The sequence below is a fragment of the Spinacia oleracea genome, chromosome 4 (assembly GCF_020520425.1).
Source record: "Spinacia oleracea cultivar Varoflay chromosome 4, BTI_SOV_V1, whole genome shotgun sequence".
NCBI lineage: Eukaryota > Viridiplantae > Streptophyta > Magnoliopsida > Caryophyllales > Amaranthaceae > Spinacia > Spinacia oleracea.
In genome coordinates, this window is record NC_079490.1 from 163,640,256 (window position 1) to 163,667,858 (window position 27,603).

Sequence of the window (27,603 nt, forward strand, 5' to 3'; positions counted from 1 at the left end):
TATGCATTGGCTAACATGACAAAATAAGAACGTGACTACTTTTAAGAGAAATTTGCTTTGGTTGATTAGTCAATTTGCTCAAATAGCAATAAGTAGTTACACTTTGTCATCGTATAGTTATTTTTTTTTTACATTACATCAGGTGTCTTATGCGTGTAAACGTGTAGTGTTCTTGCAAAATACGCAATGACTAACGTGACAAAATAAAAATGAGTTTTTTTTCTATCGAAAAACTAGAAAAATATTATTGCACAAACAAGCCAAAAAGACCAACGACGATATACAAGAAACTAGGGAGGGACATGGATCATTTCATAGTTATTAACTCCATTTATGACCGGCAACTACACGAGCCGTTAAATCATTTCGTTTCAAGCTAAAATTTACATTGCAATACGAAAACAACTTTATGTTATCCGTATAAAATTCTATGAATGTGATCAAGTACTGCTAATTTGTTTGGTTATTGGTTGACAACCAACTATTTAAAAAGTGGAAGTTCCCTAAATGAGTGAAACTTTCTATTGAAATTTCTACGAGAAAATAGAAACTACGAAGTGGAAATGAGGGGGAGAGCGATCGTACACATTCATTGATTTAGATGAAAACAATATCCTTAATTGAGCATTTCGCACTTAATTCAAAGATTAGTGGCCAAAATCTATACTCTGAAGCAACCATTTGAAATAACGTACTTGCATATATGTATCTGAAAACATATGGACATCCAACTCTACTATACTGCATTGGGTGAATTTAGTAAACCTCAAAACACAGAATGAGCACCGAAAAGGTGGACTGAATTAGACTAAGTAATATAGGTAAGTATCAAGTCAATTCCTCATAATCATGTAAACATTAAGGGAACTATATAGACGGATGAATAAAATATGCAATTTTGCAAGTACTCGCCTTCCCCGATTACCTAGTTCAACTACAGGATTACATATGTACATGATATTTACAGTTGCCGATACCCTATATGAAACATGATTACGGTTTTAACAAACAAAGCTTAGCAAAACTGTACATGGTGCAAAGATTAAAAGTTTAAAACCATGGATGCCAAGTTGGATCCATCATGCACAAATTTCTGGGGCTCAATGCAGCTTCAACAAGCTCTGCTACACCCCTTTGAACAGACTGTGGGGGTTCCATGGCATTATCATCCTACAAATACATCACAAAAGAACAATTTAATGTCTCATCCAACCCAAGGAAGAACAAAGCTATAAGAATGTGGTATGTCCCAACTAATTTTAAGAGAACAACATCATGGATACTCTACGCTGCTAGGGCATGGATACAATTACGGCAAGGATCAAGCTGGTGAGCGCCGCAAATTATTAGGTGCACCCGGTTGCGTGTAGCTCTACACGCAACCGGGTTAAAACTACGTCGTTTTGATATTTTTTGCCAAAAAAAATAAAAATAAATGTAAAATCACATAACTAACTTCCCCCAAAACCACACATATCATGGTTACTTTACAAAAACAATCAGTTATTTTTATTGATTAAAAAAGTCAAAGATTCTATTAATATTTTAACAAATCTTTACAAAAACAATCAGTTACTTTTATTTGCATTTAAATCTTTAACAATTTACATTGTTTTATTTGCGGTTTTTTCATACTCCATATTTCTCGTATCATGTATTAAATTAATATGGAGTAGAAATACATTACATGTGTAAAGGCATATAAAAAACAAATCGCAAAACAAAAATACATTGAAGGTGTAAAAGTACATGATAGGACAAAAAAAATATACATTTAACCAAAAGCACATAACTAAGACCAAAAACACATTACTATATATAAAAGTACATCTTACTTCACATATAAGTACATATTTACAATTACAAGCACACAACTATGACCAAAAAAATATTATTTCACATAAAAGTACATATTTACAACTACAAGCACATAACTAGGAAGAAAAGCACATGTTCAATTGGAAAAGGAAATCAACGCAAAATAGGACAAATTCTAATTACTGGTTGATAAACACTACGTCTGCCATTGATTAAGATGCACGTCTGTTCTTGGGTGTAAAGAAAACCCATGAAATTCCAATTAATAATAGATAATATTATCAAAAACTGTCAAAATAAATGAAATTAACAATTAAATTACACATGAAAAGAACATCAATACACACTTACTTGAATAAATGAAGATTAACACATACGTAATTTACGAATTTGAGCAACTGTGTCGCCTAATTTGCGATTTTTGGAGATGAAGATGTTCTTTATTTTGGTTTTCCCCTTTTGACGACATCAACGAGGATTCTAATTGATTCTCTAAATATTTTTCCTTTTTTATTGACTTTTTATTTGGCAGTTTTTTAAATTTAAAAATTCTATCCTAATATAACTGCCAAAAGATACCAAAATATCTGGAAAGTATTTTAGTGTTATTAATTTATTTTATTTTTTTGGTAAAAAACTATCAAAACGAAGTAGTTTTGACCCGGTTGTGTGTAGAGCTACACGCAACCGGGTGTACCTTCTACTAATTGGGTAAGCGCTACTTGTGAAAAAATGAAAGACAAAGGAAAACATTCTGTCACAAAATCTTTGAACAGACGAAACATTTATTAAATCATACGAAATGAGCTTTTTGTTTTCTACTTTCCCCAAATGCTCCACCACTGGGACACCTTAGCAGACATTACGGAACGGGTAATGTACTACCTAGCCCTACTCTGGTCTTTTCTTCACTATAGATCAACCGGCCATTGATTTGGGCATGTCGATCAGAGGATGCACTGGTAAGGAATGTAGAGAGCTGGGATGATGGAGACAAGGAGATTTCAAAAGATGTTGAGGGAGTCCGAAGAGACTTGGTCGGAGGGAGTTAAGAATGACATTAGTAAAATGGTTTTACGAGAGCATGTAGCACTAGATAAAAGCAAAAGGTGGAAGATGATTCTTGAGGATGACCATGAGAGATAGATACTTGGTTCATGCAGACGACCTATCCTTTTGAAAATAAGGCTATGATTTTGTTGTTGTTCTAGATCAATCTTATTAGCATAGTAGCATTGATCATATGCTCATCCAAATAACGCATCAATCAACTATACCAGTCAAGCATTTACTGAATAGCAAGGAATCTTTGAAACAAGAATGAGAAACTGTCCAGTTACCTCATCAGACAAGCTCTGTGGTGCTATTACGTTGATCCGATCAATAACATGCTCAACGTTTGTCGTCACCTTATGCTTGAAATCTTCTGGAGTTAGACCACCTCCAGGAACGGGAGCCAAAGGCATTCCAAGTGGTCTTCTCCAAGACCATGACAACAGCTCATCACGGAAAAACATAGCCAAATGATGCCACAAATGCTGGTTTTGCTGCATATTACACATAATTCCGAGTAAGGAGATATACATAGACATTTGTCAGGGATCAAATCCACCGTAGCCTAAGAATTGCAATAAATATTTCTCCTTTGTCATCCAGTATTCCGGACTTCCAAAGACAATTAGCAGAATTTTGACTAATTAACATGGAGTATGTAAAAGAGGTAACTGGAACTTCATATTCAATCAAGAGGTAAAAGACAATGCCTTTAATGCACGTATAAATACCAACATCATTTCTCTAGGGGCACTTCAAAAGTAAAATCCTAGGTAAGTTCCCCACAAAACTGTGTTTCATTTCTTCAACAAATTTGGGAAGGATGTCTCTAATCCCTTATTTGCCGATTATTCTGGCAAACCAGTTCTTGCTGGGCTTGGATGAGGTTCCCAGCAGTGTCCCCCACCCCCCACCCACCCACCCCAACAATCTTCTCCAAACAAAAGATCCAACGGAAGCTAATTTCGTAGTAAAACCTCCTACCCTGATAATTGATAAACTAAAAAATCGAAAATAGCCCGTCTGCTTTTATATCAATTCATGTCTCTTCATTAATTATCAACATCGGACGCTAGAGGGGAAAGTAAGACATATGTACTGTATTTGCTTCAAAAGTTCCCTTTGTTATAAAGGGATGAAGACTGGGTTTCTAACCTTCGGCGTGATAACAGCTTGAGATGCAGCACACATGGCAGAGATGATGAGCCCTTCTACACCGAAATGAGAAAAGAAAGCCTGCATATTTCTAGTGAGACGGAACGGCACAGGCTCATTAAATTCAATCATCCCATTAGCATCATATGCTGGGTGAAAATCTGTCTGAAAAACCTTGCCCGTGTTTTTAGCAAAGAGAATTTTGTTAGGGGACCTTCCCCCAATTTGCAGCATGTATGAAATGAAACACGAGAGAGCCAACTGGGCCGCGAATTGCTTCTTAAAAGCCCACATATGGTTACCATTTAGCAATGTCTTGTATATGAACTGTGAAAGTATGTTGTCAGGCACACGAGTCCTTGTTACTTCATTATAAGCGTGGAGGCGGAGATCAATAATAGCATCTGTTGATAATTGACCAGCCATAGCTGGGTTAAGCTGCTCCTTGAAAAGGGTAATAGGAAGATCAGCCTCACGGTCATTTCTAGCACAATGGTTGTCATAAACCTCAAGCAATGTACTATACATCAAATCATCTTCTACCATGCGAACCTGATCCATAGCAAGCAATACTGATGTTAGTGTGGATGATGGAAGCGACATATATCAGGAACACATCATGACATCTCAACATCACTAATAAGTCAATGCCAATGGGTTGGCCCATAAACCACAGTTTTAAGCGGACCAGCCATTTGTCAGTTTCCAAGTGAATGTATCTCAAGGTTCTCATCATATGTGCAAGCAACTTGTTAGTACTTCTATAAGATGAGAAATAATGAATGGTTATCATCATGTGTAAGCAACTTTTTAGTACTTCTATAAGATTAGAAATAATGAATCAGCGATGATAATTACCTGAGACCAAACAGGAATTATTATTGGAGTATGAATGCATATATGACGCCTCCTCGACTCTTTATGCTTATCAAACATGCGATTCATCACACGGAACAGTTGAAGCATGCGTTCGTCACTCCTAGCATTTGGAGTTAGAGATGTTTGGACAATAAAATGACGTTGTGAACCATCTGATCCGATTAGTGTTAAGCGACGGAAACTACTACCATGCCTTCGTACAATTGGAATGCCGGGACCAACCCGATCTAACTTTACTGTATGATCAGGAGCAATTTCCTAAGGAAATAGAAAAGTTTTAGCTGACAAATTAAGAGAAAAAAGAAACAGAGGAAGCTATTCTATTTTATATAAAAACGCCAAAATCACTACGTAGAGTCAAGCAATAGAGGATTCTATGTCTGATGAGAACTATTCATACCTGATCAGTGAAATACTGTCCTGGAAGCTCAACATCAACAACATGGAAATCACGCAAAACCCTGCTTTCCTCTTCCAGCTTCAGCACAGCAGGAAATCTGTCCTCAACATTGCTTTGCAGAACATTTTTCCAATGCTTCAATCTCTCAGTGAGTTCAGAAAGTGTTGCTGGGAAGGTAGAAGTGTTATCTGGATCAAGATCACGTTCAAAGTCTGGCTTGTACTCTCGCACGAAATCAACATGCTTGTTTACAGCATCTGCTGAGAAGCAAGCCCTACAGACACCGGAAAGCTCCTTCCTAAGAGACTGAGGCACCTCCGCAGTAGTTGCAGTTGGATACTTGTAGCACCGGTGGAGCAGGGCATTGACTACTGCTAGAAGTCTCTCTTCTGGTAAAGTGACAAACCTTGATCCAATCTCTGTAAGCAAAATCTGCAATTTTTTCAAACAAAAAAATAGATACATTGAAAAACTTAAAACTCAAAATCCGGAGCACAGAAAATTGGAGATTAGAAACAAGAGAAACAAATCATTATGTTAACCTTGATGCAGATAGGGACAACATGAGTACTGGTAACAAATAACATAACAGTAGCCACATTAAAAAAAATTAAAAAAAATGTATGATGACATGGAGATATTCTAAGAGCAGCATCATAAATGTTAGGTTAGGGATTAAGGGAGTGCAAAGTACCCGCTACAGAAACATTATAAAAACATAAGATTTTGCACCTCAAGTTCGCTGGCAAGATTATTATGCTTGCTCCTAAGGGCCTCCATTATATCCTTTGCAGCATCAAAAGCACTGGCAGCAGAAGCCATCAAACTCAAAGCACCACTACGCCTTAGTGCGTTCTGACCACCATCAGTGATATTTGAAGAATTTTGTTGCAGGTGTGGTTCACCACTGGATGATGCTCCTCCTTCCCCAGCGGCAGCCCTTTCTGAATCTTGTCCATTTATAATTCCACCATCATGAGAGTTGATGCCACTACTGGGTTGAGACACTTGATGAACCTGACTGTCTGAAGATATGACACCATGGCTCTGCATTCTCGCAGCCCCATCATTCAAGCCAAGGGAGTTAGAACCACCAGCAGAAGGGTTCTGCTGCATTCTGTTCTGAGCCATAGCCAATCTCCCAATTTCTGATTTATTGGCCGCATCACGGCGTTCAAGTAAATAAGTGCGCAGCCAATAGTACAAAGCCTGAAATCGGGGAAAAAGTTAAAATATTGTTACATAACCAGGGAGAAATTTTGTCTTTAAATACACTTCATCTGTTCTATTATTTAATACTCAGTCATTTTTTTCTTCTTGGGGGGTATAATGAGTAGGGAGATTATACAAAACTTGCCTGTGGATATACTGTGGCAATTTTTAGTAGGACTAGCTTGCAGTGGGGGGCTTCTGTTCGCTGCAATGAAAGCAGCAACTGAGGAATCCAGGAAAGCCAGACCCAATGAGGTATTTGATCCAAATATTTATCAAATGCTCTCCCAGCAGGTTCATTGGGGGTGTCAAAACTTAGAAGGTAAAGAACACGCGCCATATAGCTTCTTGAGTTGGGAATACCAAATTTGATACCTTGAAGAAAGCAACTGACAGCATACTCCAACCAAATTTCATCATGTGTTTCTTTGTAAGCCTAAAAAACAGGTAGAAAATTGTACACAATAAGCACTATTGCATAATATATTAATATACACATTATAAGCCAAAACCACAAATCATACCATGTCACAATAAGTTCCCCAACTAATCCATCCTTTGGGCAGGGTTTTGAAAAGACTGATGGCGTTGGAATACTCTCGATTAGCAGAGTCACAGTCATTAAGCTTTAATAAGAAGTCTCCCTTCAGGCGGAAAATTTCTGCTTTGTGCTTGACAGTAAAATATTCAAGATTGGTGCTATTGATCAAACTCAGCCCACTGGTTACTTCTCCCTTCATTTCAAGATAGGCTTTTGCTTGTTCTCTAATTTTGACAAACGCCTCCTGCAGATATTTATCGAAAGCAACAAGTCAATAAGATGTCATTATCTCTCCTATATAAAACGCCATGTGAAATTCTATGTATAGGAGAGACTTTCTTTTGCTCTAATATCTTGGAGGGACTTCAGAAGGCAGGCCATGTAACAGTCACCATGCCGCTCTTAAAAGGACAATTTAAGAGCATCCACATTGGTTATATTTGGAGACGTCCTAGACTCTCTCCTCCTTCCATGAGCCTCAAAAACCCCAATAGTAAATTCTTAAGGTAGATGGAATAGATTGGATATTAGGTCATATAATGATCCAAACGGCAATGTTTTATAACCTAAATATCATGAGAGATTGAGAATATTCAAAGAGTGGGACATACATTCAAGTTTTCATAAGTATTTTTTTTATTTTTACTCAACTAACATAATGACAAACATGTTTTGTTAAGTACACCGCTTTTTTTTGGTTACCAACTTACCAGTAATAGGTGAAATGATCATGGGTCACAGACTCACAGTACTAGAGTAAAATGAGGTGGGAAAAGAGAATACACTAGAGATTAGAAATTCAAACATGAAGGCACCATCAGTAATGATCACAATGCTTTCAAAAGCCAAGATCATGTCACATACCTGCACCTCCATAGTAGAATGACCATACATTTTTTCAAGTATGGTGACACACACATCATAAAGACCATGTTTGCGTGAAATATGAGCAAGCTTATTGACATTCCATGCTTTGTCACGGTAACCAAGGTGATGAAGTTGAGGATTAGTTGAGCCAAAATCTTTAAAAGCATCTATGACAGCGTTGTATATTTCATTTCTCCACTGCAACAAATCGTACCAAACAGTCATGGTATCCCATTCATTTGGTGTCCTTGATCTCCAAGTCTCAAGAATATCCTTTAGATCTGCATAAATTCCCGCATTTGCACCACCAACAGGGATCCCAGCATGCTTGTTTCCATTTGCAATATCAACGAGAATTCTAGCAGATTCCTGAACTTCAACTAGCTGCTGAAATTGCTGCAGAATAGGTATCTTAGCATGCACGGACATTTCAGGCAACTGCCACCACTGTTCTAAGGCAAGGTCAACACCTTTCCCAACAATATTTTCAGCATCTCCGACACCGTTAACATTTCTGTCATGGAGTGCAAAGTATGCCTGAATTACTCTGAGCTTCGGAGTTTCTTCTACTTGAGCTTTAGGGATAACATGATCCTTCATATAAGCCCAATCAGGAACTTTCCACAGACTATCGAGTAAACTGTCATAACTTTCAATGGACTTGCCAAAATCTGCCAGGGCATCCCATTGACTAAGTTGGCCAGCACAATAAAGCCATTGCTCCTCCCATAGACACATCTCAGCCTTAGGAACAGTGTTACTATAGGTTCCTTGAGTTGCCTTAACCATAGCTTGATAGAACAGGCTTTGAGCACGCTGCCAGTAGCCATGTTGCACAAGGGAAAGCCCAGCTCTAGTTTCTGCTGTAACAGACCGCTTCTTCCATAACCCACACCTCATGTCCTCCTCATTTAGCAGGCGATATAGCTCAGCAAGACACTCAGAGCACTTGGTATCATTCATGAACAGCATGACATGACTTTCTAGTAGGGACAACGCAATATGCCATGCATTGTAAGTCTTTCCAATATATTTGATGAGTTCACTAGGCATCCGAGGTTGTGGATGACTAAGCTGAAGTCCTTCCAAAAGAGCTTGCACAACATTAGGCCGATGTGTCTGTTGTTTCTTGTGATAATCCTTTGATAATAGAGCAATCATAGGCTTAGCCAGTGCAACCTGTTCATCTTTGTTTAAGCTTACCCAGACAATAGGAAATATCAACACCCACAAATGATATGCAACATTTGCATCTGTGTGAGCAAGCTCTTTCAATGGAACAAGAAGATCAGCTACCTGTATGCAAGAGAATAGGGATTTTAATTTGTTACTGTTCCAACAGCTTAAATAACAACATAGTCAGGTTTACGAAGTAGAACAACAAACTCTTTCATAGATAGATTTGCTTGCAAATTTTGCACAAGCTACAGAGAATAACGTAACGCCAAGCAGAGCATGGGTACAGAGTATAGATATAGCTACATACAGGGAGCACATAGCCAACTTTTCAATTATTATCTTCCATATTAGCAGTTTTTTCTGTATCAGCTACAACTAATATTGCTGCTGTTACTGCTATTCTGGTTATAATCAATATCGTTATTTTACAGGGCCTTTATTATTTACAATGGTGATTCTACGCTTCCCACTCTCTTGAGGAAAAGAAAATTAAAATTTTGTTTTTGATGTGTCTACATAGAATCTTATAATAAAATATATGCGTCTTTCAGAGACAGATTTTCTTACGGACTTCGACTATTTGGGGGAAAAAGATGCCCCTCTACACATCTCCAGGTCCATCTATACATTAATGAGAAACTAAGTAAATGTTACATACTCTATCTCCCACTCGATTTATCGTCCTCATTTTTTCCGCTAGCGCAGTTGGCGGCCACCAGGCCAACCATCTCCAGGTCCACCTGCAGTCTGCTCTTTTGAATGGGTAAATTGAAACTTCAAGCCCTTCTCTTTTGACCAAATGAAACATATTGGCCCTTCCCGTGTCCCAGACACCCATTTAGAAGACCACTAGGTAAATAATCACATTGAAGTGTGGATACACCATTAATCAATACGCCACTACGCGTAGTAGTAAAACATTAAATTGCAAAATTTTCCAATCTCAGGTTTTAACTTTAAATTTATAGGCTAATGGATGTCAAGTGTCATTAAATGCTTCTAAAAAACAGATTAAAGAGAGGAGGAGGGGGGGAGGGGGGAGGAGGAGAGAGAGAGAGAGAGAGACCTGCAGTCTTCTCATCTTATTCAAAAATTGAGCATGCTTATTAACAAGCCCTTCAAAAGTCAATGGAACAACATCTGGAACTTCAGACACATCAACAACCTGGTGCTGCATCGCAGAACCGTCAGGACTATTATTAGATGTAACAAGAGGCTGCAACCTTGCGGTGTTAGGAGCAAGTGTAATAGACTGATCCTCAACCAACAAGGCAAGAATAAGATCAAGGCCTTGTTTCAGCCAAAAGACATCACTAACAGCATCCCAGTCCTGAATTTGTATGATGAACTGCAGCCTAGCAAATAAAGTTTTTCCAAGAGATTCATGATAAAGCCAAAAATACTTCTTTCTAGTTTCGGGATCCTTTGCCCTCAAACCAAGCATGAACTGCCTTTCCACTTTCTGAAATACTTCTTGGCGCAAAGGAAGAGGATACCTGCAAAGGATGAAATTGTCAACAGTTGATGATCCAATTATCTGCTGAAAATCAATTGTCAATACATACCTATTTGAATCAGCACAAATTCCATAAAGAACCTCCAGGTACTTCTTGTCCCATTCATCAAGTTGACATGGAGAGAAATTCTGTTTGTCAACTTGTGAAAGCTTCTGAAGGAAAGAAACTATCTCTTTGGGATTAAGAAAAGTAGTCATCGTTCCAGTTCCAGTTGGTTTATTGAACTCATCCTCGATCCACCCTTTTATCACATTTAATATACATAGTAGTACACTGGCATCGGTAACCCTTTCTGAGAGCAAGGCATTCAAAATTTGTGTAATAGCTCTCTTGTACTCGGGCACAAGCATGACTCTTTCACCAATAAGTTTCAAGACCAATTTAATATTAGAGATGACAGCTCCGACATCAGCACCATGACGAGATGAGGTGACTGAATCCGGATCCAGTCTTTGACCCTGTATTGGAAAAAAAAAAACACCAGTGTGAATGCCAAATTATGTAATTTGGAAAAGCAATCAATAAGACATTAAAAGCATATAACATATGAAAAACAGATAAAAGATGAGTACAGAGGAGAGAGTGAAAGAAAGAAGAGCAGATACCTGTCTTGATTGAGTCCCTACCAACGATCCAAAATCACGTGCCAGACGCTGAAAAACTCGGACCAATAAGGAGGGATCAGCTAGGTTTTTTTGTACCTCCATCAAAGTCTTCATGACTAAAAGCACAAAGCTGATAGAGTTGGCCACTGTATCATCCGCTGATGTTTGAGGAGAGGTGACAGCTGCATTTTGTTTCTCTGCCAAATCTTGAACTTTTTGGTACAAAATCTTCACTTCAGATGGACTACTAGTAGAATCCAAGGGAAATGTCAGAAAAACGGTCTTCAACAAGGAGCACAATGACCTTCCCGCATCTAACATCTTGTATTTGAAACATGGTTCAAGAATCTGCAGTTAATTGAGACAATATATGAGTAACAAGACTGAAAATTGGAAAGAGCCAATAAAGAAAATATAGTGTGTAACAACTAGCATACTTGAGATATCTGGCTGATGTTATTTTTAATGAATAAATGTGCCTGCTTTTCCAATACTTTGTTCATGACATCCAAGCCCTGAGCAAGGGCAGTGGATGGATCTTTTGATTGAGAAGGCTGAATACTGCTGAGAAGTTTCTCAAGATAATTAAATTTCACATTAGCATTTGGCCACACTTCCAAAGCTTGTGAGAGCAGATCTAGAGCCTGTTTATACATCAAACTTGCTTCCCTGTCTTTGGGCTCTATCACCAGGGCAACCTGGTTATCAAGAAAAATCCCACTTGGTAAGGATTTCATAGCTAAGGAAGGAGATTTCACAACGTGTTTAACACAAATTATAAAATTCCATATCAGAAGAAAGTTATGCAAAGTATATCCAACCAAAAGACACAACCTATAAATTTATAGGGGAAGAACAGACTTCAAATTACCATAATTGGTGAAGTATAATACTAGGTGGTTAAGAGTTCCTAAAAAATGAAAATTTTACTGCATTCACATTTCTTTTTACTGATCCTTGAACACTACCCATAATGCAAAAATAAAAAATCCCTCCGTCCTAGTATTTGTCCTTGAAATCCTGATCCTTTCTTTTCAGAAGTGGGAAAATTTTAAGCCACTCCGAAATAAGAGAACAAAGATTTTAATTTATCCATCCGTTTCTATTTGTTAATTTTGACTTTTATGCAAACCCTGACCACTAATTCATGAGAAAATAAAGTAACTTACAATGAGAAACCTTTTTGTCATATTCAACATGGGAGTATAGTTTTCATACAAGAGTAACACTAAATTGTTTGTTTAGTCATAATGACAAATAAAAAGAAGTCAAAGCCTGATCTAAGGAGTAAACATGACTAATAAATAGGACAGAGAGATTAGAGCAGAGGCAGTAGCAAGCAAGATGAGGTACCCACGGCAGTCAATCATAACTTGTGAATGACAAGAATAAGCAAATGCCATTTCAGTTTCGAAAAACTAGAAAACTGAAGTAGGGAGTAGTCGTAAGAGGATTTACCCTTATAAGAAAATTAATTATCATTTCTTCCATTGCAGCATTTGGCTTGAACTCCTCATCTGCCTGAGTAGCAGATCCTGGGGTTCCGATGTTTGGTATAGAAGCAGCACCTGGAGGAGATGTAACAGGGAAGGATTGGATTCCAGGTTCAATCTTTACGCGCTTACTCGGATCCTCAGAAACTGTTGATCCCTCTGTTGAACGTTTAGAATCTACACCAGCAGTACCTGAACTTAATACATCAGAATTTTGGGTCGATGTATCAGTCCCGGCCACAGCTTTCATTTCACTTTGCCTCTGCCTTTCCCAACCCACAACCAATCCAGCAAGTTCAATAGCAAGTCGCCGATTTTCTGAAGTTGTAGTGTATGGCAAGCCTAGTCGGCTAAGAGAATTTACCATTTGAGGTACAAACTGTGCTCTGCAGGCATAGAAAAGATCTGAATGGCGGACAATAAGCTGGAAAATGTGAATCAAATTCGGAATTGAGTGGCCTTCTTCAACAAGGATTTTCTTAGTATAACGTATCCAAATAGGCATACGACTATCTCCAGGAGGTAATCTTCGTGGTAAAGCTGGCATCAATATATCCAGTGCTTGCTTGACCAACATCTTATGCTCCGGTTGGCAAGTTCTCAGAAGAGCAACAAATACCTGATATCAAGTATAGGAAATATGACATTTAATCTTAAAAGAACTATAGATAAATACACTAGTCGAGGGACCAGAATCGAACATGAACTTGTTACAAGACACTGAATTATGGCTGAAAATAACACAATACTGCACTAATATTGGGAAAAGAAGTATCGAGGCACTTGAAAAATATTATTTTCCCTTTGAAGTACCTGGAGTATGATTTTCTCTGGGGCCTGATACGCTTCTAAAAAATGGCAAACATTGACAAATGCCCACTGCTTACTGGCACTATCTTCACGTTTAAGATGATTCCAACCAAATTTGATTAACTCTTTTCTATGCTGGACAAGGTCTCCCTGAAGATATTTCAGAAGCAGTGTTGCAAGCTGCAATAGTTCTATTCGTAATGGTTCATCATACTCGGCAGAAACCTGTACAAGAAGTGAACACAATATTCATCTAGGAAAATAGCATTCTTTCTTAATATGATGTCACAAAATCATACTACAACATAACTATAGACAATAATAGGAACCACCCAGGATCAGGTTATCACCTCTTCGGGAGGATCAAGAAGTTTATCGACGATTGTTTTAATGATACCAGGGTCAACAACCTCCCAGCTTTGACCACTCTGGAAGCCATGAGCTAACATCGGCAAAATAAGCATTTGCATAATAACCACCACTTGTTCATGACTCAGTTGCCTTGACTGAAAAATGTCCAAAAAGTGTAGCAGAAGGGTTTTTTTCAAGTTAGGAGGATAGCACTCTGCAACCTGGATGAAAATATGAGTGATTAGCGTAGGAAAGAAAGATCCGTTTGTCTAGTCAGAACTAACAAATGAAAAAGAGAAATATCAGCATCATAAAGTGTAATTCTATTTCAGGATAACGGCAGAGGATGGAGAATTTCGTAATAACCAGGAACACAGTTTCTGGAAAAACCTACCTCGATGATATAAAATTCCTTGAGGAATGTATAATCAATGCGTGAGTGGTATAAAAATATGGAAAGAATATCAAAGATCACGTTCACTTCAGTCTTTTCATGCCGCACATAATTCAGAAAGCATTTCACAAGCCATTTGCTTTCTTTGACCTGCAAATGTGTTCAACAAGACCTTATTAGTGTTGTTACAAAATAACTCAAAGCAAACCAGTGGCCAAAAGACAGCTGTCCTTGTCCCAGAATAAGCTTCCTTTCCATTGGGATATGTGAAAAACTACTCCAACATCTAAACAAGGCACACTCGTAAAAACTATTAACGTACTCCAGCCACTTGCACTCAGAGATATTGCCAAAACAAACAGACTAATGATAACCAAAGAATCCCACAACAGTACTAGCTATATCAGATCTCGGAATGAGACAGATGCTCATGCTCCCAAGTCCAAAATCCTAACTATGCAGATTCAGTAGAGGTAAAGTTCAGCGAGACATATTGAGTAATAGATGTTACCAAACCCCACCCAACTTGTATAAAAATCGAGGGGGCAGGATTGGTGAAACTGTGAAAGTAGTTCCATGAAGACAGCCACTGCCATAATAAAATAGAGCCTTCTCCTTTAATTCTCACATGGAAAACAAAAACTCAGCCAAGAAGGTAAAAAGTACTTCAAACATAAGAGAACCAAAAATACATCAAACTCTCACACCTTCACATTACAAAAAAACTTACTTGAACTAGGTTCAACTCCTGCTCCTTATTTAAACGGGCAACTCTTTCAGGTGACTTCCAAACTAGTACAAGAGCATCAAACAAACTACGGTTGCTCTGCAACCAAGAAGGCAGCAATTTCACGAGAGTTTTGATCAAAGCAAGTCCTTGAAAGAAAGCATCTGATGAACCTCCAATGCTGGCAGAAGGTACACCAGAGTTTTCAGAAAGAGGAGCGCTGAGGGCTTCATTTCCTAACTGAGTGGTCGGTGTATCTGCAGATCCTGAAATAGTTGATAGCTCTGATTTTGGCAGAAATTCAGGAAAGGCACTCGCTATTATTTTCTGAGGGGACTTTGCAAGTTCCTCTCTCAAGGGCTGTCCAGCATCAGACTTTATTATATACATAAACCTATACATGAAAACCAGGAATGATTAATCATTCATGATAAAGAGCCAAGAAAAGGCCCGTGAGCAAAGTCAGCATCCTAAACTTACCGTCTAAAATATTTTGGCTGACTCAATCGAGCGAGAAAGTACTCAACTGAAGCTGTTGGGTAGCGATTCAAAAACTTTGTAAGTGGAAGACGGTATGGACTATTAATCTCACTGTAGAATAGTCCAGGTGGGAGAGCCCCTTCCAAGTCAATAGTTAAAGTTACAAGTTCGTCAAGGAACTTTCCTGCAGCGCTGGGTAGAAGGTGAAACAGTTCGATAATGGCTGCAACGCAGTAAGTAATATTTGATCAAAATACAAGCCAATTATATTGTAATTTATATTCAATAGACTTCCATTCACCTGCAGCAATTTTTGGTTCTTCACCAGCCTTCCAAGACTTCTGGCTCTGTGCAAGTTTTTCAGGTTCTAGCCACTTCTTCAGGTGCTCCAACAATTTACCACCCAGGGTAACATTGAACCAGGTAGATAAAAGTTCAAGCAAACGGGCAAGACCTTGAAGCAAAGGCATACTAAGATTTTTGGTATAAGCCAAGTTGACTAAGATGGGTCTGAGGCTGGTCTGCAGAAGTTCTTTGGGCATTCTCTGCTGCTGAATAACCTAAATAATGGAACATGAATTAAGAAATGAGAAAGTGGTAAATTTATGAACAGTATACGTAAATATTGCCTGCATCTAAAGTGGCTCCCACCCATCACTAGCAGTTGAGGAAGCAGGGTATTAGGTATTTCTATATTGGATTGGACAAACAACTTTTAATGAAAAAAGGAAAAAGAGCATTCTTTTCCGTAATCTTGATTTAAAAAAATGGGATTGGCTGTTATAATTGTTTAGAATAATGTCATATGTATGCAGATTAGTTCAATGGATTTTACTTTCTTTCATTCATACACAAAAATGAATGCCTTTGTATTCACAGAAGAGGGGTGTACTATATCCTCTTATCCATTTTAAGGAGTCCCACAATGTTTGCATGCTTTATGCTTAAGTCATTAACATTACCACTTCAACATTATGAATATTAACTAATGCATTTACAAATAGATACAACGCAAAAAGATGGAAAAACAGTAACTCGATTTCATATTTACAAAGCTCTTAAATATATGGGCAAAAGTGTCGTACTTTGATGGTTCAATCTTAGGCATGTTTTGTTGATACTTGATAGTCAACTTATGCATAACATTTGGGAGCGGAGGAAGTATAAAATGAAGAAAAAACTTCACTAGACAATCACAAATTATTAAAATCAAACAGCAGCTGGGCGATAAATTGTAAACTAATACACTTTTTCAGCAACGACAGTAGCAGTCGGACGGGTAATGGTACAATTCATGTTGACCCCAAAACAAAGTACATTCCACTGTACATAAAGAAAACCTCACAAAATTCTTATACAACAAAACCTAAAATTGCAAAATCCTAAATAACAATGTCAGTATGTAACAGTTATGGGTCATAAATAACAAAAATGTAATTCCCTATCTGTTTCATGATTCAAAATAAATTCATTAAAACGGTCAGAGAGACCGAGACCTTCACAATTCAGCAGTCATCAACCTCATGCCATCTACGTAATATAGGAAAGAACTATATTCTAGTACTCTAATCAATGTTAGAAACAATCCAATCTAACAATTTGGATCACTCATCACAACGTATATCACAATCCAGAATTCCATATAAATCCAATCTGACAATTTGGGTCACTCATCGCGCCACATCCTTAAGTGACACAAGTGGATTTATTGAACTATTAATGAACAAGGAGTACCTGTCTTAGGCCTTCTTTAGCAACAGCAACAATTTCTGGAGTACGGCATGTCAGGGACTTGAAGAACATAGATATGATCTTTGAACGCAACTCAGCATGATTTGCCGTCTTGAAATCTGCCCAGGCCATTGCGGTGCAAAGTAACTCAATGCAAGCTGTGCGGAGCTTATTCAAAGATGTTGCGACTTTGGGATTCATAAACTTCACAACCCACACAGTCTCATCAGCCTCAGCAATATGCAAAGTCTCTTGCAGAAAACTAATCAGTTCTTGGGTCAATTTCACGAGAGGAGGCCTTAAAGCCAAACAGAAATTTAATGCAGTAACTGTTCCCACCTGCATGTAACAAGAAGGCTTTATAACTTATAACATAAAAAATAAAATAACAAACATCCCCAGAATAAAATAGGCAAGCCGTGTTTACCTGTTGATCAACCGTCTTTGAACGCAGAGGACGCGTAATAAGGGGTTGAAATAGAGGATGATACAAAGGCTCAAGCAATTCAGATACCTCACTACCTGTCCGACTAGCAAGTAAGGCTAAACATGACTGCACAGATTTCCTCACATTTATGAACGTATTTGCATTAAACAGCTCTGATGCAAGATACTCAACAACACCATGGAAACTCTGCTTCCGAGATTCACTGTTTGCCTCATCGACATTGTTCACCACACGAAGCACCTGCATTAACACCTGACTTGTTTCTTCCTGCTCCTTATTTGCATATATAGGAAGCCTTTTCAAAACATATATTAATCCTCGTACGATTTTAACTTGAAACTGACAGAGAGCCTCAACAGTGACCTTCCCAACCAGGGCACCAAGTCCAGCCACGCCTCCCATTTGAGCTTGCCATGTAACCCCATAGCACAAGTGCAACAGACGAGGCAAAAGTTGCTCAAAAATAGGGACACGCACACTAGGAGGTGGAGAATAAACAGGATTCATCGACGGGCTAGAGACAATCATAGGTGTTGCAGGACCTCCCCTTGACATTAGCACGTCATTGTGCTTTGAACGAGCCAGGAATAGAAGGGATTCAGAAAATGTGTTTAACGCATTGAGAGCAGCCTTTGCTTGAAGCCTGTTTTCATCTGCTAACACATCCACCAATGCATCTAAAAATACTAAGGGATCCAGCTCTCTAAGATTCGAGCTTGCACTGCTCCTTGGCCTAGAACCTATATTTGTATTAGATGAAAGCATAGGACCCCCGATTGTTGATGATGTAGAAGCATTAGTGGAGGAATGATCAACGTGAAACATCAGAGCAAAATGCCGACAGATATTAACTACAAAATCATCCTTTGAATCAAGAAGGTCTTGTTCCGCACTGGATGAGATGACGGTCATTAAAAGACTCTTAAAAACAGACTTCTCAGCCACAAGCTGAGTCTTTGTCTTTACACCAAACTCTGCCTGAAATAACCTTCACTTGTTACAACTTTCAGAACTGATACAAAAAATAAAACTCAATATCCTACCCAAAGAGAAACCACCCCCCCCCCCCCCCCCCCCCCCCCAACACACACACAAACACACTAAACAATAAATCTGCAACACCTGATAATAAGATCAATGAGGTTGAGGTACATAAAGCTTGAACATAGAACCTCATTATTGGTGGGTGCAATGTAGAATACAGTTACTTCCAACTCCGCATGCCTCCAAAACATAAAACAGCATACTAAGAAAAAAAAATCTTAAAGCAAAAATAATTGTTTTAACAAAAAAATCACAAGGTGCCAAGGAAGCTACAGACAAATTGAACAACTTTATAAAATAGGAACTGAATGGAACACGAGGAAAAGGAGTCCTACAAAGAGCCTAGACCTGATCATCTTAAGTCCGGCCGCTGGCCCAAAAAATAATGGGCTTGGGCAGAGTTTTTGGCCCCAACTTCTGGGGCCGGCGTAGCCCGATTTTTAACTTTTTTGGGCGGGTTTTGGGCAATTAAAAAGTGAAATTTAGTTATAAAATTGGGGCACCCGAAAATGGCCCAAAAAGCCCGCTGTTTTCATCCCAAAATAGCAGGTTCTGGGCACAAAATTTGGCCCGGACTTTGCCATGCCCTAACAGGCTGAAGAGACAGAATTCTTGTAAAATACCAAAGTTGAGCTGAAAAAAGTCCATTCACTAACTAACAATGAGCAAATTTTGCAAAAATTAGATGTTCGTAAGCTAAGCATTAAGGAAGAAAACTAACCTTGACATCTGAAGTCTCACACCTTTGCCAAGTCAAATCACCAGATGATGATAACATCTTGGACAGCTTGTCCAGAGTAAAGCCTTCATCAGAAGTATTTCCTGGCAAATTCAGCTGAGCTGATAGGCACACATGAAGAAACTTTAAGGCCTGCTTTCTATAGAATAGTTCTACGTGTCCATTTTTTTGCATTACAGTAGCTGTAGCAAGGTTTATACAGCGATCTAAAGGCACCAAAAACGGAGTTCCAGGCTCAAATGTTAGAATCACACGAATCCCATGCTCTGGATTTTCTTTGCATTCCAATGCCAGTGGCTCTTTCAGGAAGCGCCTATTGCGTCCACCTAACTTACCAAGAAGCTGTAAACATTTTCCACCCCAAGGATAAGGCGCAGGTTTCAAATGAGACCACAAGGATAAGATTACCTCCGACATAACGTTTGCCATACTTGGCTCAAGAAAGTCGGGATTTAAACTATCTATCCAGAATTCTAGAGTCCTGAGCCCCAAACTAACGAGTTCATCGCTCGCTTTCAGGCATGAAACCAGTGGCTTCATAAGACGGGGAAGAAGTGGCAACAAAGAACTTAAACGTGCAGGTAAAGTTAAGCACAATTCCAATAGAAGTTCCCTCATGTCCTCACCAGCTGGTCCCTCAAGCATGGCAAGTAATATATTCAGACAAGGTTGTAGCAAGGGAATCAAGTCTCGCAATATAAGTTCAAGTTTTCCACCAGCAAATGCACGAAACAGTATTTGAAGAAGTTGAAGATAGCCAATAGGTTTCTCAGCTTCAATGATGTTTTTCATGCACACCTCAATAATAACAGACACATGAGGCAGCAGTATACGTTCTGAATCGGTTGGGAATTTTGCAACAGCTCCGAGCAATAAATGAAAGAGGTGCAAGACTAATTTTGCAGCTGGGGAATCTGGTTGTTTCAAAACATCGAGCTTACTGCTAGCAAGGAAATTGATCAGAACGTCTGAAAATGGGCGGAAAACTTTGGCTGCTTGCAGCATCGTAGAAAATATAAGAACTAGCTGATTGTTAGAAGTCATGCATTCAAAAAGTTCTGGTAAGCACAGCGAGAACATATCCATCAGATCTCGAGGTTCCAGAATAGCCAAAGTCTGGGAGAAGTGCCCAAGCATATCCTTTTCATCATCAGTATCCTTAAAAATGACTAAGCAATGTACACCACTTTTTAGGACACCACAGGCTTTCCACACCTACCAACAAAAAGAAAAAGAAAACAAAAGGTCAGACTAACTCGATCTCATATTCTCAACCAGTGCATTAACTCAGAACTTCATATTAATACCTCGTCTTCTCTCAATCCTTTGAATGCAGGCAACCCATTTGGCATCATCTGTTGATGTGCCCCATGAGCAGCTGAAGCCTGAAAATTAATATCAGAAAACAAGATAAATAGGCATTAGATTCAACTAAAGGTATTACACAACTTTACATTGCTTCAAGAAATCAGAACACCTGAGTATGTGGAGTATGAACATGAGTTAAAGTCCAGAAAATAGTCTTCATTCCTGAACACACAGAAAAGAGCGCTTCTTAGAGGAATTGGGCAATCGATAGAATATCCCTGACAACAATGAAAAGAAGGATTACCCATAATTAAAGTCTTGACCAGATGTCGACAATCATTGACTTCCTTGGAATGTTCAGTTAGCACTTGCAAGTTTAAAACAGCCTGCAACCAAATTAAAAAGTCTAGTCAGAAGAACAAACCCCTTTCTGATAGTACTCAAAGGCAGCTCAGCTTATATACCAATTGTGAATACTCAAAAACTTGACAACCCTAGGACCCTAGGGGCCAATGCGAGAGCGGACTGTATGAGTATTCCACAAACATTAATATGGTTAAAACATAAAACTCAGTATCTAGCAGCATTGTACGAGAATCAAGAACCTAAGGAGGTTAACTCAGACTCGTAGCTTATAAGCAGCTAAATATGATTTTGTGACTAGATGAAACAGAATTTTAGCTTGCAATGATAACAAGAGAAAGGCCAGAGATGTATCAATACGTCTATAGCTGCTAAAAGTCGATTTTGAAAGTAACATCATCTTAAACCAAGGGGTTTCCCTAACAGAGAAGATGTCTTCATGATTCCCAGTCTAAAATGCTGTTAGTACATCGAAACCAAGAAAAACTATGGTATAGAACGCATCAAAAATAGGAAGATTTTCTAGTATATTTCCCAGGTCAAACATGAGTATACAGATTTTTTGCCTTAAGTTGTGTGTTCTCTCTTTCTGAAATTCAGATAAGGCATGTCTGATAGAAGTCCTAAGCTCCTAAACACCTATTTGTAAGAAATCAAATTGAGACCTATTTGTCTTTCCTCTCCTTAACCCCCTATTTGTAACTTTCCAACGACATTTTCCTTTCTAGGGGATTGTCCACTCTCTAATTCATTCTATAGTAATGAACGCCCCAAAAAGCCAAGACATAATCGTATACTAGGACCACGAATAGGAAGGCGATTTTTGAATAACCACAACCAACAACTACTGTTAAATTATAATATCCATACAGAGCTCTTGAAAGAAGACAAACAACAGTGCCAATCTTTAATTTACCCATGAAATGCCTATACTTATCTCTCGTTGTGTATTCACAAATCATAGTTGTAATAGTCCATCCTGTAAAACCCAAATTTCAAACTTGCTTTATTGTAATTACTTTAAGTCATAAGTCATAACATGCATCAATCTGCAGAAAATGTTCAGATATAAAACAAGACTTTAGGATGAAGGCCAAAGGTACCTCATATACAAGTAAACAGGAAAGCAAAGACTCCTCATACAGAAATTCCTGCCTCATCAAAAATTGTCATTGAATATACTTCCTAATCCTTGGTCCTAGTTCACTTAATCATCTAAATCTAACCTTCAGAACCACCCCAAAAAACTGATAATTAGAAATAGAATGACAAACTTATATTTGGTATGTGTATAGTGTATACACAGCGGTACCAAGTATACAGCATGAAAATTAAAGAGTGCATAGCAGCAACTTCTTATTTCATGGAAAAACGTACTAAATGCACAGCATTCTAATATAGATTAAAAGGTGCTACAAATATATACATTCCCATCTGATTTCTGCATCATCTCTGAAGTACTACAACAGCTTAAGATTACAGAATTCATCCCATATAATTTGATTGGACTTCGACACCAGCACCATAACATTTACAGAAAATGAGATTATTATTTCTGGTGAAAAGCAATAAAAACCACAACATTCCAATAAATACACAATGTCTCAGCCATAGTGTAGCTCAGAAATTTCTTTTTCCCAGAGAAACTCTCCCCGTCAACAGAGGTTTGCTTTTGAAATAATGTCCACATGTGCTTTTAACTTTACAATATAGACATTACTTTTTAGAGCAGCAAGTTACAACTCAAGTTCCAATTGAGTACCACTTGATTCAAATTAGAGAACAAAACAGAATTGGAGTGATTTCTTCCGGTTAATAAGTCAATCAACCTTGTTTCAAATCAAACTAGACACTCTTTTTTACGTAATGAAACAGCATATAAGATAAATCAGGGGGGGGGGGGGGGGGGAACCTGGACTGGAAGCTCCAGCTTTGACCTCAATGAAGCTCGGCCTTTTCCTTCCTCACCCTCCTCGAGCAGCTAAAACCCAAGAATATCAAGAACAACAAAGTTAAGAAGCTGACGGTTGAGAAATTTGAAGCTAACCAAAAATACAAATACAAGTTATAAAACTCTAATGAGGCCAGAAGATTAGTAAGCTAAGAGGAGGCTGATCAAGAGTTCACCACACGGTCCACAAGTATAGTCTCCAGTTGGCAATTAAATGATTGCTAGATGACCAGATCTTATAAAAAATGCACCACTTATGAAAAAGAAAAAGAGATTTAGTAGCTTGGAAAATCTGCTCATCCCGGTACATGAAGTTGTTGGAATCTGACAGGGAAATTCTAAGACCGTTTAAGTTTGACAAATCTACCCCCAAGGAAACAAACACGTGGTTCTGAACTTCCTACGCTGGAAACTAAAGCATTGAATAATGCAAAACAGAATAAGCTCGATCCACCTGCACACTCCACGTAATAGAAATAAGAGTGGATCGCTGATTCAGGAATCCCTAAAACCCTCGTCTAAAACCCTCCCCACCCCACCCCACCCCACAAACCAAAAACAAAACTAAGTCCAATAGTATTTCATTTCAACACTCTGTCATTTACCAAAGAGAGAAAAATAGAGATAGGAGATGAACATCGAGTCCATAAGCTGAATACAGTAAATAAACAACTCTATTCCAAATGAAACATCTAACGTACAATATATTGCAGCAGACAGGCACACTAGGTAAAATCATTACAATTAGCCACATCATATTTGCAAATTACAATCATACGCAATAGAAAACAGCAGTATTTACCTGGGGAACTGTGTGCTTAAACGTACTAAACTTCCCAACAAAAGAGTCCAATATCCGGACCTGAAAAGACCATATAATAAATTCCGTAGTCTGGAGAAAACTTGTTAAAACAATAAGAATATAAACTTTTACTGATCCAAGAATCATTCACATCATATATAGTACCAACTATGGCGGATCCAGGAAATTAGGAATGGGGGTATAGGACTCATCACGAGATAAGTAATCGTTATACATATATATATATATATATATATATATATATATATATATATATATATATATATATATATATATATATATAATGTGATAAGTAACTAACTATAACTACTAGAATCCAAATACTATGGATGGTGCTAATAAAGTAGATATTGAATAGTTGAAGAAGAAAAAGAATCTAAAATGCTACAATACATGACAAGCAGGTTGTCACGGATTGCCTCCCACACCATCGCATGCAGCGGCATGCAAGGCATCGCGGTGCACCGCCAAGGCTGGCGGCAAGGTCGTTGGGCACCACCGGGCAACATGGTGTTCCATCAAAAATCGGGTCGTGTAGGTTGTTGGGGCAACCGAGTGCATCGGGTGCACGGACATGGGCACTGGCACTGGGCGCATAGACAGTATCATGGGCCATGGGGGTGTGCTTGGGCGCTGACAGCTAGTGGAGCACCCGCCCCCTATAGAGGCTTATTTTGTACAGGGGGGAATTCCTAGTAAACACCCACATGACAGTAACATAATAATGGGTTGTTCGGGGGACCATATCTCCACTGAATACCAAGAATCTAAGATGACCATAAGAAAACTACAAAAACAAACCACCGTGACACAAGGAAATCAAAAGTTGCCCCTTGTATCCCCTAAATCTCCACTGAATACCAAGAATCTAAGATGACCATAAGAAAACTACAAAAATAAACCACCGTGACAAAAGGAAACCAAAAGTTGATAGATTTCAATCTGATGAACAAAAAAAAGGGGGAAAGGCAATAGTATGTCAAAGAAATCAAACAAGTGTTCTAACAAAATTATGAAGAACTGAGACATTAAAATCGACAAAATTACAAATACAAACCAGCAAAATTCGTGCTTCATCCATTGAAGTTTGATCAACCCCTTTTTCATAAATTGGTTCAACCTGAAATTCAAGAGAATGAGTATAAGAAGAAGAAGGAGAATGAGTATAAGAAGAAGAAGAAGAATGATGACAACAAGTGGAAAACCACATGTCAGACAATGATAGACAATGATAGTCAGAAAAATATGGTGCCCTTAAACTAAGATATCACACACCAAATTCAGCATCAGGCGAGCACATGTGGTGTGAATACTCAATGTTAGCGAGGCGTCATGCATGTTGCTCGAGAACAAGTAAATGATACGTGACAGCTGCAATGGAAAGCTATACATTGTCAGCAAGCAAGGCATGTAAGAGGGTGAGTGAGCTGACTTTATAAAAACATATGAAGTACAAAACAAAATAGAGCTCTAAAAAGAAAGCACGATGCAGCCGCTGAAAATACAAGAGCTGTAGCTACCTTTCAAAGAAGAGGAGTGAAAATTTTACACCTCTAAGTTACTCCCTCCATCTCTTAAAGATTGCTCCATTTAACTTTTCACAGCCCCAAAGACACGACGTTAAACGTAAATATCTCCAATTCTATACGCGTAAAAGTTATTAACAGCTTATATTCTAAAAATTACATCGAAACGAATCTAACAAGACCCTACATGACTATATTATTACTTATAGACTAGTGAGAATTAATGGTCAAGCTTTTTCAAAGTTTGCCCAAAAAAGTGCAATGGGATAATCTTTAAGGGATGGAGGGAGTAACAATTAACTATTGACAATGCATCATAAATTCATAATTGCACTCTAAATCTAAATTACACATTTCAACATAGGGCACTCTTTTATCATGTCCGGCGGGGGTGATTTTTAGGAGGCGTTGAGATGTTTATAAACAATAATCACCACAAATCTTCATCGATGGCAGCCTCATATCCTCATTCCTTCAATTTTCTCTAAACCACTAAAAAGTTACTTCTTTGTTCATAAAAAAATTACAGTACACCTTCGCAGTCAATTGAAGAGGACAACTCTTGGAAACTAGTCGTGTAGCTCTATTAACGATATGATATTAATCCTTCCAAGCCTACAAGTTTTAAAGACTCGCTTACATTTCTTCTAGGGAATAGCCTAAAAGGCTAAAAGGTTATAGAGGAAGGGGGCCAATCAGGGACAGCAGCCCGTGCAACAGTCGTGTACATGCCTTTCCAAAAGTAGACCGAGCTGTTGCCAAAAAAAACTTCTGTTGGGTAAAGTTGCATTTAATTTTTGTAAGCTCGCCAATTACTGGTTTTGAAAAACCTAGAACGTACAACTATAAAAGCCTCATGAACAAGAAATTAAGTAGTTAGCAATGTCACCAAATTCCTACGAAATGACCCTTCTTAACCTATGGCACAGCGAGTATAACACCAACTCTACTGCAATTCAGTTGTAAAAGCCTAAAAGGATATTGATGTAGGGAAGACATGAAAAGTGTCAGTTTACGAAGACTAAACTAGGAGCAACCACGAACCTTCCAACAGAATAAACAACTGCAACTACACATACAGGACTTTAAACCATGCAAAGAATGTTTCCATCTAAATACATGCACCAAGCAACGTCTCTTCCAGCAGCAAAAGAAAGTAAGCAACTTCAATTACAGTAAAACCCAGGAACAAACACATAGCAAACATTAAATTTTGTACAGCTCATTGAAAAAATAAAACAACACTGCATCAATTCATCTCAAAAGCAAAGACCTGCGGCAGGGAGAGATCTGATCGAACGTGATGAACAATCTCTGCTAGTAAGCTATAAGCCAGTGGCCTTAATGTCTCGTAGCATGCCCGTCCAGTCCCAACCAGAACCCTAAAAGCACAAACATACAACAAACTAACCATCAAAACAGGAAAAAAGAACTAAACAGTAATCTCACAAGGCAGAAGTACGCTGTAACTGTACATGAGCTAAGTCAACCAACTCCTGTGTCGTCTTAGAAATAGTTGAAGAGTCATAACCATGATGAATTGTAATAATGTTATTATCAAGGTTATTCATTATCACTACTAGCACATTGTGACAAACAAAAACCCATAAATATCAACGGATCCGGGATTTAATCTAATATACAAGTCTCTACTTACAGTCAAAAAATAAATAAGAGACGCATAAATCACAAATCTCTAGTTTTAATTTGATTCAATGATGAATTCCCCTCCTTCGGCACAGGCTGAGAGATGTGAAAATCACAAAGTAGTTGAGTTTTAATTTGATTTAATGGCGAAGCACAGTAAACCCAATCATATCCACCTTTGCAACCAACAAGGGTTTTTTTTCCCCGAAAGCGGGGGAGGTAGTTTCCCACAAATACATCCTTCTTATGCAAAAAATATGAAATACAGAGCAAAATTGTTACTTGGAAACCTAATGGCCTGTAATGTACAGCTTAGCTTAGGTCAGGGTTTCTCTCAAAATATATTCACATACTCTAACTCTACCAGTGCTAGGGCTTCTTACGCTTTTTCTCATCTGGAATGTCCAAGTATCATTATGTTTAGGGTAAATAAAGGTTGAGCAGGGACTTTGGGCTGAAACGAAGAGCATGGCTGACATACGTGTACGACACCTTCATTATGTTTCAAAATGAATACATAATATGATGTCAATGAATCATTC

General features: G+C 38.3%; 1 protein-coding gene across 1 annotated transcript in view; it reads right to left on the reverse strand.

Annotated features, from left to right (window-relative positions):
* Nucleotides 1-781: 781 nt before the first annotated feature.
* The window catches only part of LOC110802251 (uncharacterized), a 32,570-nt gene continuing 5,748 nt past the window's right edge, over nt 782-27,603 (reverse strand). The window contains exons 5-35 of the mRNA XM_022007698.2: nt 26,688-26,796; nt 25,164-25,259; nt 24,946-25,008; nt 23,868-23,927; nt 23,027-23,095; nt 21,056-21,137; nt 20,921-20,973; nt 20,751-20,828; nt 19,426-20,658; nt 17,640-18,638; nt 17,216-17,551; nt 15,783-16,041; nt 15,482-15,704; nt 15,005-15,395; nt 14,275-14,424; nt 13,880-14,101; nt 13,533-13,754; nt 12,685-13,338; nt 11,664-11,924; nt 11,227-11,574; nt 10,670-11,079; nt 10,171-10,600; nt 7,923-9,221; nt 7,042-7,302; nt 6,663-6,953; nt 6,038-6,514; nt 5,306-5,737; nt 4,885-5,163; nt 4,027-4,578; nt 3,159-3,365; nt 782-1,170 (exon numbers count right to left, since the gene is read on the reverse strand). Of these exons, the coding sequence (XP_021863390.1) occupies nt 1,051-1,170; nt 3,159-3,365; nt 4,027-4,578; nt 4,885-5,163; nt 5,306-5,737; nt 6,038-6,514; nt 6,663-6,953; nt 7,042-7,302; nt 7,923-9,221; nt 10,171-10,600; nt 10,670-11,079; nt 11,227-11,574; nt 11,664-11,924; nt 12,685-13,338; nt 13,533-13,754; nt 13,880-14,101; nt 14,275-14,424; nt 15,005-15,395; nt 15,482-15,704; nt 15,783-16,041; nt 17,216-17,551; nt 17,640-18,638; nt 19,426-20,658; nt 20,751-20,828; nt 20,921-20,973; nt 21,056-21,137; nt 23,027-23,095; nt 23,868-23,927; nt 24,946-25,008; nt 25,164-25,259; nt 26,688-26,796 (10,666 nt within the window). The 3' untranslated portion in view covers nt 782-1,050. The remainder of the gene's footprint in view (nt 1,171-3,158; nt 3,366-4,026; nt 4,579-4,884; nt 5,164-5,305; nt 5,738-6,037; nt 6,515-6,662; nt 6,954-7,041; nt 7,303-7,922; nt 9,222-10,170; nt 10,601-10,669; nt 11,080-11,226; nt 11,575-11,663; nt 11,925-12,684; nt 13,339-13,532; nt 13,755-13,879; nt 14,102-14,274; nt 14,425-15,004; nt 15,396-15,481; nt 15,705-15,782; nt 16,042-17,215; nt 17,552-17,639; nt 18,639-19,425; nt 20,659-20,750; nt 20,829-20,920; nt 20,974-21,055; nt 21,138-23,026; nt 23,096-23,867; nt 23,928-24,945; nt 25,009-25,163; nt 25,260-26,687; nt 26,797-27,603) is intronic.